Consider the following 13,255-nt stretch of genomic DNA (forward strand, 5'->3'; position numbering starts at 1 on the left):
CGGAATCATATTTTCCATCCGCAGCCTTCACACACAGTTCTGAGCTCCTCTCAAACCTCTAGCGGTTCAAGAGCGCCATCTGGTGGCCGATCGGCAGAAGCGCCAAACAGGAAGTTATGTGGTTGAAGTGCTGATCGTCCATATTACTTCCGGGCACTCTCTATAGGTCCCGGGACTCGATCTCGACACAATACATAGCGATCCGTTGCCAATAACTCGATAAACAACATGATTTGGACGTATATACTATTATACAACCTGGAAATAGATCGCGTATTTCTACATCCCATAATAGGAATATTTCAGTTCCACGCTCATCGTCCAACGGCGCGAGGAAGATACGGTAAGATTCAGCGTTATTTTTGAACGTGTTCGATATAAACTGCTCTGATGATCGTATCACCCACACTAGATGAATGATATAACGCTGCCCACGGAATTATAAACTATCCCCCGCCCATCCGGTCATCATCAGATGATACGTAGAAACTTCTAGAAGTACGTCCAATTGAAATTTTTTATCTCGCACAGATTCCTACCAAACTGTATTTCATCATCAATATAATGCATTTGGGGATATAAATCACGTTCTGGAGAAAGATGCAGAAAGAGATGAAAACATACTTTAGACCATATTTTACTATGAATATGTGAATGAAAAAGTTTAACGTTGCTACACAATGAACAATACATATAGGACCTTGAATGGGCCCTAATAATGGCAATTTAGCAATAGAATTTAAAAAGTTATAGCCCTGCAAAGAAGGGGAACTTTTCCATAGACAAATAGAGCTGGCAAGGGATGGTATATCATGAATTTAGCCTTAGGCAATCAAAGTGTTAATAAAATGTTCAATCAATCAATCAATCATTCCAATAACACACACTCACTTCATTCTTAGATGGCATGCACCTCAGAGTACTTCGAGAAACTTCCGTACTTTACGCCAATCGGCGCGCTCTCTCTGTGGCTGCCACAGGCTTGCCCCTTGAGAGGATTCTCCGGCGCTGCAGCTGGACCCTACTCGTTGCTAAATGCGCAGATGAGTTCCCACATGACGCCTCTGAACACGACGCCTCTGAACACGCAGAGTTTACGGAGATTGGAACTATTGTGCGCCGCCAGCAGAAGATCTCGTGCAGCAACAACAACAGCAGCAGCAGCAGCAGCAGCAGCAGCTGCCTATTATTATAGTATACTAACTCTGTCTATCTGTGGTAATGTGGGGCTTCAGTTGACTGACAGTCATGTGAACTGAAGGTTAGCTGGAGGTAGAACAAGTGAATTATATAAAGAAGCTATTTACTTTGCACTATCCATTAGTACAGACATGCCTCCAAAGAGAGTGTCCAAAAGGTAAGTCTGAACTAGTTCTGCACGGAGACGGATGAGCATAATTCCTAGTGTATGTATTAGATTAGATTAGATTAATTTAAAATGTGTTGTCATTATACTGCACAAGTAGAGTACAACGAACAGAAGTTTGGCATCCAACCAGAGTGCAAAAGTGCAACAGCAATATACAATGTACCGGTGATTAAACTGGGTACAAAATATATAAATATACAGAAAGGTACCTTCAAAATGAGCCCCTTTCGTGACTGCGATGTGCAAGCCAGGGGCTACTTCAAAATAGACCCAATTGCCCTGTGGCAGTGGTGTTACTCCAGAATCCAGATCATATAATGTCAATTATTTAGTAAATATTTCTGTCTCTTCTCTCTCTCTCAGACCAAAGTTGGACTGGAGGTTCGTTCAGAGGTTCTGCAGTATTCAGAAGGTTCTGTTTCCATCATGGACCAATCAGAATGTTCTGATGTTTGGAACGCTGCTGGTTGTCACTCTCACAGGTACAAGTCGCACCAGTCCACCAGAATAACACTTTATTGCCTATATTGCACACAAGGAATTTGCTTTTGCACATAGTGCAGTGATGCACCAACCGTGAGAGACAGTAGATTATATTCACTTTATTGTCATTACACAGTACAAGACAAGTGCAACGAAATTGTGTGTGTATAACCAGGATGTGACAATCAACAATTAGTTGCAATGAAACACAGTATAGAGCAATCTGTACAGTAAAGTGCAATGCTAGCACAATGTGCAATGGTAAGAAAAATCTACACAAGCTATGGGCTATATACACAGGATATACAGTGAGGTGCAGTGGGCTATGTAAACAGAAATATGCAGAGTAGTGCAATGGTAAGCTCAGTGCAATGTACTACAGCTCTAAGCTATAGGGATATTATGTGCAGTAAATACAGTAGATGTATTTGATATATAGAGTAGTGTTTTGATTCAGTAGTCTGACAGCTGAGGCGAAGAAGCTATTTGTGGTCCTGTTGGTTCTGCCTGTAGGCTGCGGTAGCGTGCCCCAGAGCGTCTGAGCGAGTATCCCGCAGGCGGGTGAACAGTCCATGGTTGGGGTGAGAAGCGTCTCTGATGATGATCCGTGCTCTCCGTGAGCACCGCTTGTCGTAGACTGATGAGATTTTGGTGATGCGTTGTTGGGCTATGTTCACTACCCTCTGCAGTGATTTCCGGTCCTTACTCCTTTGCAGTGCAATTGCCGTACCGGCGGTACCAGACTGAGATGCAGGTGGCGAGGATGCTCTCAATCGTACATCGATAGAAGTTTGCCAGCACGGGGGGAGGGGGTAGGTGGAGTTTGGCCAACTTCCTCAGGAGGAAGAGGCGCTCGTGGCGTGGGCCTTCTTGACCAGGGTCAAATACTACAAGGACATACAGGATCCACAAATAGCGCACAGGCTGACAGTTCATTCAGTGTGTAGACTAGGCCAGAGGTTCTCAACGTGGGGTCTGGAGACCTCCAGGGGTACTTCAGGGGGTCCCCAGAAAAATTGGGAATAGTTTTGTTCCACTATTTCATTCTATTGCATTAGCTAACATTGAAACAGGAAACAAACTTTGGTCCTAAAATAATGTTATTGTTGCCACTATCCATATGAGCACTGGTAGAATGCATGACTGCTGAATTAACTTTATTGTACATTTTCTATTTGTGCAAGACGTACAGAAAGTTTAAATTGTATTCCCCCATTCCCATGGTGTATAAATAATAACTCCATGTGAAGGAAGGAAAACCACAATGGAAATAAAGCCTTTTTTCTTTTTTTTTTTAATTTATTTTCATTTCTTGTTTACATCCTCAATAGAATAGATGGAAGGTCTAGAACACCCACTTGTCCTCAATGTTAGAAGAAACAACGGTTGCTATGTGTTGATATATGAGAAATATATAAATGTAAATACTTTGATTGTGAAATGTATTGTCATCGTCGTACGTCACAAGTACAATGAAAATAAGTTGGCATCTAACCAGAGTGCAAAGGTAACAGACAGTAAAGTGCTATATCAATATCCAATGTACAAGTGATTAAACTGGATTATATTATATAATGAGTAATACTGAGTAAGAATGCTAATCTGATGTATGTACACTGTTACAGGTATAAATACACTATGGTAGTAAGTAAGTCATACTGGCCAGTGGTATAACTAGTAAGAGTAGGTAAAGTATATTTATAGATATAGTATATACAGGTACTGTATGCAAACAGGAATATATGCAGGCATATTCAGACAGGTATATATATATATATATATATATATATATATATATATATATATATATATATATATATATATATATATATACAGTACTAGGTTGAGGTAGGTAGTTATGATTCCAGTGTAGGACAGTTGTAGACAGTGAAGGCAGTATAGGCAGGTATAAATTGAGTATAGGCAACAGCATTCAGAGTCCGTACAGTAAGGAGTAACAGAGCCTAGAGTATACTGTCGGCAATGGGGTTCAGAGTTTTACACTGTATGGGGGTGGGGCTGTCATCGTGGTGGGTGATTTTCCAGCTGACCTTTCACCTCATATCAATACCAAACACTTCCTTGTCGCAGTGATTGAGCCACATTCTCTTTTGTATGCGAGTCATCTCTCTTTTCAATGTGCTAACTCGTCTCTCCCCCCCCCCCTCCCCCCATCAGAGCAGCTAATCATTTTCCAGGTTGGACTGATCCCAAGCCAGTTTTACGAGGTGTTGGCGGACAAGGATTACCTCGCCTTCCAGAGCCTGCTGGGCTTCGCCGGGATCCTCATCCTCCTCAACTCCATGGTAAGCTGACAGAGCCGTCAGGATGTGACAATCTGAGGGACACCATTTAAAAAAATATATATATACCGGTAAATAAATAATTTTTTTTTTTTAAATAATTAAAGATCAAACCATACGCTTTCCTCCTCACGCCATGTCTGTGGTTCAAATGCCATTATTTGTGTAATAATAATAATAAACTTTATTTATAAAGCACACTTCATGCAATAGCAAGCAGCCCAGAGTGCTTTGACAACACAAAGAATTCAATTTACAAATTAATAATAATATAATTTAAATAATTTCAAATGCATGACTCAGTAGACAAATTGCATATCACAAGCAATAAAATAAGTAGAAAAAATAAAAGAGTTAAATAAAATTATTAAAACAAAAGGAATATACTAAATACAGTTAAAAAGATGTGTTTTCAAATGCTGTTTAAAAAGGACCACTGAGCCCATCTCTAATTTCTTTGGGTAGAGTCAGTGTTCCACAGTTTCGTCGTGTAAAGTACCATGTGGTGCTACTAAAGCCCAATCCCAATCCCCCCGCTTGGCCCTACCCCTTGGCCCTACCCCTCCGCTTCGGGGCGTGGCCGCAGTGTGGATCTATGGGTAGTGTTGATGTAGCTCCAACTGGCCTTCCAAACGTTTCAAGTGTGTTCAGTCGCTGACTGACTCCAAACGTTTCAAGTGTTCAGAGACGCTGACTCCAAACGTTTCAAGTGTTTAACTTTAACTGCTGCTGTGACCCACTGTCACCTCCATTCACATGTAAATACTGATCGGAACGTGCAATATAACTCACTGTGCCTTGTGTATATATATATATATATATATATATTTGATCTATTTTACCTTATTTTCTAGCACTCGCTTGTATTTAAATATGTTTAAGTTAAGTAGTGTGTGATTTTGTGTGAAGGGTGGACTAGCAAAGTAAGATTTTCATTGTATGGCAAACTGTCTGTTTAACCCTTTCACTGCCACACGACAGAAGGTTAGCCCTTTACTATCACACAACCGACGGCGATGCTCCATCATTAGCATTATTAGCTCCGCAAATGTGGAGCTAATGATGCTAATGATGGAGCATCGCCGTCGGTTGTGTGATAGTAAAGGGCTAACCTTCTGTATTGTCACAGTGAAAGGGTTAACCGGCTGTCGTGTGGCAGTGAAAGGGTTAACTGTGCATATGACAATAAACAATCTTGAATCTTGAATCGTGTTCAGAGACGCCGACTACAAACGTTTCAAGTGTTCAGACGCCGACTCCAAACGGAGGGTAGAAGACGCTGACTCCAAACGGAGGGTAGAAGGAAGTGAACTAGTGAAGGTCTTACGTTTCTGTCGTACGGTTTTGTGCAGAACTTGGCATAACATAATGGTTATGTCAGTTTAACAATGAGATGAGGCGAAACGGGCTGTACCACTCCTCGTTCCGGGTTAGTTATATTATCGTACAGCTTACGCTCTGCTCGTAGTGGAACCCTATCCCTTTCAATCTAATTCTGAATACAATTTCTTCACATGTACACACCCATCCGCCTGGCCACACCCACATCCGCTCCTCTACATAAGTGGGGACGTGGCCATACTAACAGCTCCTTCCCTATTTTCACCACTGACAAGTGTCTGTATACACCACTTGAGTTTAGTGCCGAAATAGTTATTGGAAAAGGAGCTACGTGGACATTGTATCTTATTTTTCTCTCTCTCGCCAATTTACGAGAAAAGCTAAGACATAATGTTTGCACCTTCGGAGGGTTTGGACGCTCACAACGTCACCCTTCACCAGCGCTTCTCCATTTCTGCGTCCTCCGTGGGGCGTCTCTGGCTCCGCGGTCGTTGCGGTCAGATATGCCCGGGCGGCGCCCGGTGGTGAGTTTGCCTCTCCGAGGGGCCGTTGAGCCTCCATCTCCCGTGAGATGGCCTGGTTCCGGCCCTGGTTCCCCCGTCAGTGGACAGTCGACAGCTCCTCTGGTGGCAGGGGATTTGTGACGCCTCTGCTTGCTCTCTGCTGCTTGTTCGCCTCTGCTTGCTCTCGTCGTAAGGCGGCGAGCAGCAGGGGCGAACGGCCGGGCTTTGATGTTGTGCTGGAGCCGGACGAGAGTTCTCTTGCCTCATCTCCATTTCCGATGGAGACTGAGGATCATATGGAGGGGGCGAGAGCTCTCTTGTTCCAAGCCCCAGTGGAGACGTATCACTCTCCCCCTCGGGGAGTGGCAGGGAGTGTTGCGTCTCCTTGGGGTCCCTTGTTCTCCGGTGTTGGGTTAGAACCTCCGACCCTGAGACAAGATGCCCAGCTATCTGCCGCGTCGGATGGTGGCGCCCGTGGCAGCCTCCCGTACGTGAGGGACGCGAGTGACGTGGAGGGAGGTACGCAAGGGGAGTTGCTTGCCTTGTTCCTCCAGCTCATGGCGGCCGCCGCAGCCTCTGCCTGCACCTGTTCCTGATGACATGATAGGTCATCTCTGGCAACGTCGTCCTGTGAGAGAGACGGGCGTTGTCTGCCCATTCTTCCCATCAATGGAGGCCTACGTGAAACAGGGACAGGTAATCTCCCGCATTGTTGGCCTTACCCCCGCCTACGTGCCAGTCACGCGGGTGGCGGGTTTGGTCCAGGGGCTAAAGGACGGGGTGCCTCGGCTTGATAGCCCGATGGCATCCATACTTTGTCCCGAAAGGGTGTGGGAGCCGTTGCGAAAGCCGGTTCCCCAAGGGAAATCAACTAGGCAGATGGCTAATTGGAGTGACCAGGTGTACATCGCCGCGACTCAGAGCCTAGCTGTCTTAGTGGCGCCCTCTGTGATGTTTTAGCTTGACACGCGTACCTACCCCCCTCTTAGGACTGGGGATGGGGGCGTGATTAGGACACAGGACTGGTCTGGTCGCCCCGGACCAGGTCAGTTAACCCGTTGTCCGCCGGGGCGCAGATCTGCTGTTCTGGTACCCTGTACTTTTTCAGGGGGAAAATGCCGGGTTGGCCCGGGCATCGTAGGGTTTGATGTTATGGAGGTGTGTTTGTGGTTACGTCAATACGAGTTATCCTTTGCTGTTGCTTGGTCCATATTGTGTTGTACCTTGCACTGTGCTAAGGAGCCTGGTCCTTCTCCATTCTTTTTCGCCCCTCTCTTCCCCTGCTTGGTGGGGCTGGGAGGGGGCTGTCGAGGTGGTTCTATTGTACCCCTCTGGCATCCCTGTGTACGTCCCGGTCCGCCGGGCCCAGGTCCGGACTCGTTCTCGTCGACCTGTTGGCCTGTGTTACGTACCCCCGTGGGGAGACGCAACACAAGGCCACAGACAGGGTAGGTGAGGGTGCAGTGACACAAAACGCCAGAGACAAATTGCAAAATAATAATATTTATTTCACAAATAAAGATCAGCAACACATAGAGCAAAGAGGACCTACCAGTGAGCACCAAATCAAATATCAAAAGGAAACAAAAACCCACCCCCCCCTTTACAGGCGCGGACGCCCCAAAGTACATGTGGTGGTGCTCACTCTAAAGCTGGTGTCTTTAACAGTAGGTCGCCTACGTGATGCAGAATGTAGACCCAGGGTATCTTCCTGCCCTCATTGTGCCTGTGTGCGAAACAAAAGGTTATCAACAAGAAAAACAATCACCATAAACTGGGTGATGAATTAATACACAAATACACAATACAGGTTATGGGTAACAGAAGAATGTACAACAGGCAGGTTCACACAAGATACAATACTATGACAAATGGCTAAACCACCAGAGCCTTGCCCAGCTCTCACACAATCGGTAGCTCAACAGAGCTGTAACTGGCTCATGTAACAAACATGAGCCCCACAGAGCTTTAACTAGCTCTCTCACAAATACGAGCCCAACAGAGCTTTAACTGGCTCATGTAACAAACATGAGCCCAAACACAAATCAAATGAGAGCCCTATTACAACACCACCAGATAGTTACCAACATACACCGACCGGGCTCTGGCTAACATTGCATACACAGGGATTATATGAAGGGATGTGGAGGCAATTAGTCTGATGAGCCTCAGCTGCTGTTGCTGCTGCTTCTGCTGTTTGGAGTGGGATGGTGATTGACCCTGAGAGATAGATAGGTTATACAGGAGGGAGACAAAAAAAACAACAATACAACCTGCCTACATACATAACACATATTATATACATATAATCCCCCATACAATATAATTACATGCATACATAATGATATAAGGACAGAGTCCGTAACACTTCCACCCCCAAGGAGTCAGCCCATTGCCGACTAAAACATAACACCATAGAAACAAACACCCAACCGTCCCGAACAGCAAAACACCTGTCCAACGAGCTAACCTCGAGAAAGGGCATCGGCAAACACATTCTCTGTGCCCTTCTTGTGACGGACCACAACGTTATACCCCTGCATAAGCAGAGACCACCGCATCAACCGCTGGTTGTGGTTATACATGCGGTGCAAAAAAACAAGTGGGTTGTGGTCTGTGTGGACCACCACAGGCTCCACACTGGACCCCACATAAACCTCAAAAAATTGGAGCGCAAGCAGCAATGCCAACGTCTCCTGCTCTATTGTAGAGTAGCGTGTCTGGCTGCCACTAAACTTCTTTGAGAAGTAGCCCACAGGATGGACCAAACCCTCCGAATCCACCTGCGTCAGAACCGCACCAGCACCAACACAACTCGCATCAACCTCAACAGAGAAAGGTCTACTGAAATCAGGAGCATTAAGGACTGGAGCACTACACAAAAGGGCCTTACAGCTTTCGAAAGCCGCTTGACACTTGGCTGTCCACACATATGACACCAAGGGACTGATCAGGTCAGTCAGAGGGGCTGCAACTAAGGAGAAATTCTTACAGAACCCCCTGTAGTAACCTGTCATCCCGAGAAAACGACGTAGCTCCCGCCGTGTGGTCGGTACTGGGAACAAGGTTATGGCCTCTATCTTGGCTCCAAGAGGACGCACCTTACCACCGCCCACCTGTTTTCCCAGGTAGGTCACTGTCGCCTTTCCGAACTCGCATTTTGCCAAGTTCAGTGTCAGAGAAGCGTCTGCCAACCGCTGGAACACTGTTCCCAGCGAGCTCACGTGAGCAGACCAACTCAACGAATGCACCACCACATCGTCCAGATATGCTGTACAGTTGGGCACATCTCCCAACACTATGTTGACCAGTCTCTGAAACGTAGCCGGTGCGTTACGCATCCCGAACGCCATCACAGAATACTGCAGGAAAGCATCAGGCTTAGCAAACGCAGATATTTCAGAGGCCCTCGGCGAGAGTGGCACCTGCCAGTAACCCTTTAAAAGATCCAATTTTGTCACATACCGGGCTGACCCAATGGTATCCACACAATCGTCGATGCGTGGCATAGGAAAAGAATCAGGAATGGTTACTGCATTTACTTTTTTCGATAATCAGTGCAAAACCGATGAGTGGTGTCTGGTTTCGGAACCAACAGGCATGGTGAGCTCCATGGGCTCAAACTGTGATGAGCCAAATCATGCTCCAATAAATATGCCACCTCCTGCGTCATTATCTCCCTTTTCACCGCATTTACCCTATAAGGATGCTGTTTGACTGGCCTTGCATTACCGACATCAATGTCGTGTTCCAGAACGGTAGTGCGGGTTGGGACATCTCCAGGGACCGAAACTAGAGAGCGCCACCCGCCATTTGCGCTCAGTTTTTACGCTTGGCGCCTCCCACTGAGACGTCTGAGTGCCGTGTTGCGGGCAATCAAATAGTCATGTGAAAACCGAAAATCATGATCCAATTCTTTAGCGGAGTTCTCACTCGCTGTCTCAGCACAGACATGCAGCGCGCACCGCACACTGCTGCTGCTGCATGTAAACAGAGGCTATTGCCTCCGAGTCACCGTGACGTTAGTTAGCACTGCTGCTGCTGCTCATACCCCTGTATGCCTGCATGTAAACAGAGGCTATTGCCTCCGAGTCACCGTGACGTTAGTCTAGTCAGTGTGGGACCTTCGTGAGATAACGTTAGCTACCGTTACAAAATGACCCAGTCAACTATTCACTTAGTTTAATACATGAGGCATTGTGTAACGTTATCCAGCCGGCTAGCTACTGATAGCTCCAGACATCAACAAATCCTCCAGCAATAGTCCAGTGCATAATACCTCCGTTGGCTAGGTAACTAGTCACTACGAAATGTCGCAGTAAACTAAATAGTTCACTGAGGCGTTGTCCCAACGCCATCCAGCAGTAGCTACAGAAAGCTCCCGACATCAATGTCCTACAACAACAACATGCGTATTCGAGTCCCTGGTTTACATCGCATGAGTGAGGGGCGGGCTGCTGAATAGGGTCCAGCTGTAGCTCAGGAGAATCCTTTTGCATGCTGAATGTAGCGTTTAGGGTCCAGCTGCACCCCCGGAGAATCCTTGCTGGAGCTGGAGGCCACTCGAGTATACACACAGACAGTGGAGCTGTTTGCAGACAGCGAGGTGGCGATGTCTCGCAGATAACACAATCACAAGTATGATTATATAATATATATATTTTATTCAATTTTTTTTTATATAAAATAATAATAAAAAAAAATGTTATCAAAAAAAAGTTGGCAGGTAAGAAATATGCTTGGCGGGTAGATTCTTCCCATCTACCCGCCACTGGCCGGTGAGTCAAAAAGTTAATTTCGCTCCCTGGACATCTCCAAACAAAATAGGATAACTGCGAATGAGCGCCACCATGTCAGCTTCCTGCTCCTTACCCAAGTGTGGCATCAGGGAGGGAAGGATCAACAACATCTCCGAGTTGCATAAACGAGGAGTCTGTTGCTGGACCTCACAACCATTCAAACCATCCTCATCACCCATTGGCAGAGTAGAAGGAACAGAAATCACAGTCACCGGTACTGCAGCTCTCACAGCGGCCCCTGGGGGCGTACTTTGTTTCTCCAGCTGCAGGTTGTCCCTGGGAAGATAACGCTTCAACATATTAATGTGACAAACACAGGTCTTCTTTCGCCTGTCAGGCGTCCTGACAACATAGTCAGTATCACTCAACTTCTGCTCGATAGCATAAGGGCCAAAAAAACAAGCACTCAAAGAAGAGCCTGGGATGGGCAACAGAACTAAAACCAAGTCATCAGACTGGAAAGAACGTGGAAGCGCTTTTTTGTCAAACTGCCGTTTCATTGAACCCTGAGCAGCAGAGAGACTCTCCCTAGCGATACTACACGCCTCATGCAGCCGCTCCTTAAACCTACACACATAGTTCAAAACCCCTCTCTTTGGAGGTATGGTGTGCAGAGCCTCCCCCATAAGTTGATCCTTTAATACCCTTAAAGGACCCCTCACTGAATGCCCAAACACCAGCTCTGCTGGGCTAAAACCCAGTGACTCCTGAACCGTTTCTCGCACAGCAAACAGAGCTAGGGGAACACCTTCATCCCAGTCTCTACCGCTCTCCATACAATACTTGCGCAACACCGACTTGAAGGTCTGATGCCACCTCTCCAGGGCACCTTGCGACTCAGGGTGATACGCACTTGAGATCCTGTGAGAAATAGACAATGACGATAACACCTGTTCAAATATTCCTGAAAGGAAGTTAGTACCTTGGTCGGTTTGTACGACCTTTGGCAGCCCGAACGTAGAAAAAAACTTGATCAGAGCTTTCACTACAGACTGAGATGTTATCTTTCTAAGAGGAATAGCCTCAGGGTACCGTGTCGATACACACATAATTGTTAAAAGGAACTCGTTACCAGACTTCGTTCTCGGCATGGGACCAACACAATCCACTAGCACATGCTCAAACGGCTCCCCCATCGCTGGGATTGGGTGAAGCGGGGCAGGTTTAATAACCTGATTAGGCTTCCCTGTAACTTGACACGCATGACAAGTATTACAGAATCTGGTCACATCCCCCTTTAACCCAGGCCAAAAAAAATGCTTCAAAACCCTGTCATAGGACTTGGTGATGCCTAGATGTCCCGACCAAGGATGATCGTGAGCTAAAGACAAAACAGACTGTCGATACTGTGTAGGCACAACAATCTGTGTAACATAACTCCATTCATTACCAAAATCCATCCGCAATCTCCACCTCCGCATTAGCACACCACCCTCAACAAAATAGGCCACTCCCTTGTTCTTAGCTGTCTCTGGGGCAAGAGCAGCAGCAAAACATGTGGCTAAACTAGCATCCTCCTTCTGAGCAACGATCAGATTACCTCTAGTCATGGGTAAATGCGTTGTCTCAGAGGTGAGCGTATCCTGCTGAAGCGCATTACTGTCACTCGTCTCAACAGCAGGTGGAGCAAACATAAGTGGGGAAATAGGTGCGCCAGACAACTTAGTAGCTAGCACAGTCTCCGACAGGTCAACTACCTCACCCAACTTACGTGCTTGAGCACGGGTGACTGCACAAACTGCAAACACCTCAGGGAACTGTTGCGCCAACACATCTGGACGCAAAACCTCAGGGCGCTCTAAAACCTCCAAAATGGGCATAACTCTGCCACCAGCGATGTCATTACCCAACAGGAAAGTGACACCTCGTACCGGTAACGACGGGCGAATGCCCACTTTGAACACCCCCTGTGCTAAACCACAGTTTAAGTGTATCAGATGGAGGGGCACCGACACAAAACCCATCTCGATCCCCTGCACCAACACACTTGAGCCATTTGACGACTCATGATTAAACGGTAGCACGTCTGACAAGATAAAAGACTGTGCTGCCCCAGTATCTCTCAGTATGCGCACCGGACGCTGGTCCAACTCACTACCACTGAGAGAAACCATGCCATCCAACATAAACGGTTCGTAACTGGGCTCTAGGCCATCACACATTTTTGTGGGGACTACTGACTGTGGAACTATCACCGTCTGCACCAAACCAACCTCCTTTGGTCGTCTAATTGGCGTAGACTGCTTGCGTTTGAACGTCTGACAGTCCTCCCTAATATGACCCACCCGATGACAATGATAACATTCCCGCTCCTCCCTGTAGCGGGGAGATAACAAACGTGGTGGGCTAGTGTGCACCTTAGCTGGAGTCTGAGCAGAGGGATAAAAACCTCTATCCTCCTGTCTTAAAGTACCAAATGACTGTCTATGAGTAAGCACAAACTCATCAGCGAGCACC

General features: G+C 46.5%; 1 protein-coding gene across 1 annotated transcript in view; it reads left to right on the forward strand.

Annotated features, from left to right (window-relative positions):
* Positions 1–1,158: 1,158 nt before the first annotated feature.
* Positions 1,159–13,255, forward strand: part of abcd4 (ATP-binding cassette, sub-family D (ALD), member 4) — a 47,126-nt gene continuing 35,029 nt past the window's right edge. Inside the window, exons 1-3 of the mRNA XM_084314576.1 lie at positions 1,159–1,357; positions 1,733–1,851; positions 4,031–4,158. Coding sequence (XP_084170702.1) covers positions 1,332–1,357; positions 1,733–1,851; positions 4,031–4,158 — 273 coding nt within the window. The 5' untranslated portion in view covers positions 1,159–1,331. The remainder of the gene's footprint in view (positions 1,358–1,732; positions 1,852–4,030; positions 4,159–13,255) is intronic.

The sequence above is a fragment of the Notolepis coatsorum genome, assembly GCF_963971535.1.
Source record: "Notolepis coatsorum genome assembly, chromosome: 5".
NCBI lineage: Eukaryota > Metazoa > Chordata > Actinopteri > Aulopiformes > Paralepididae > Notolepis > Notolepis coatsorum.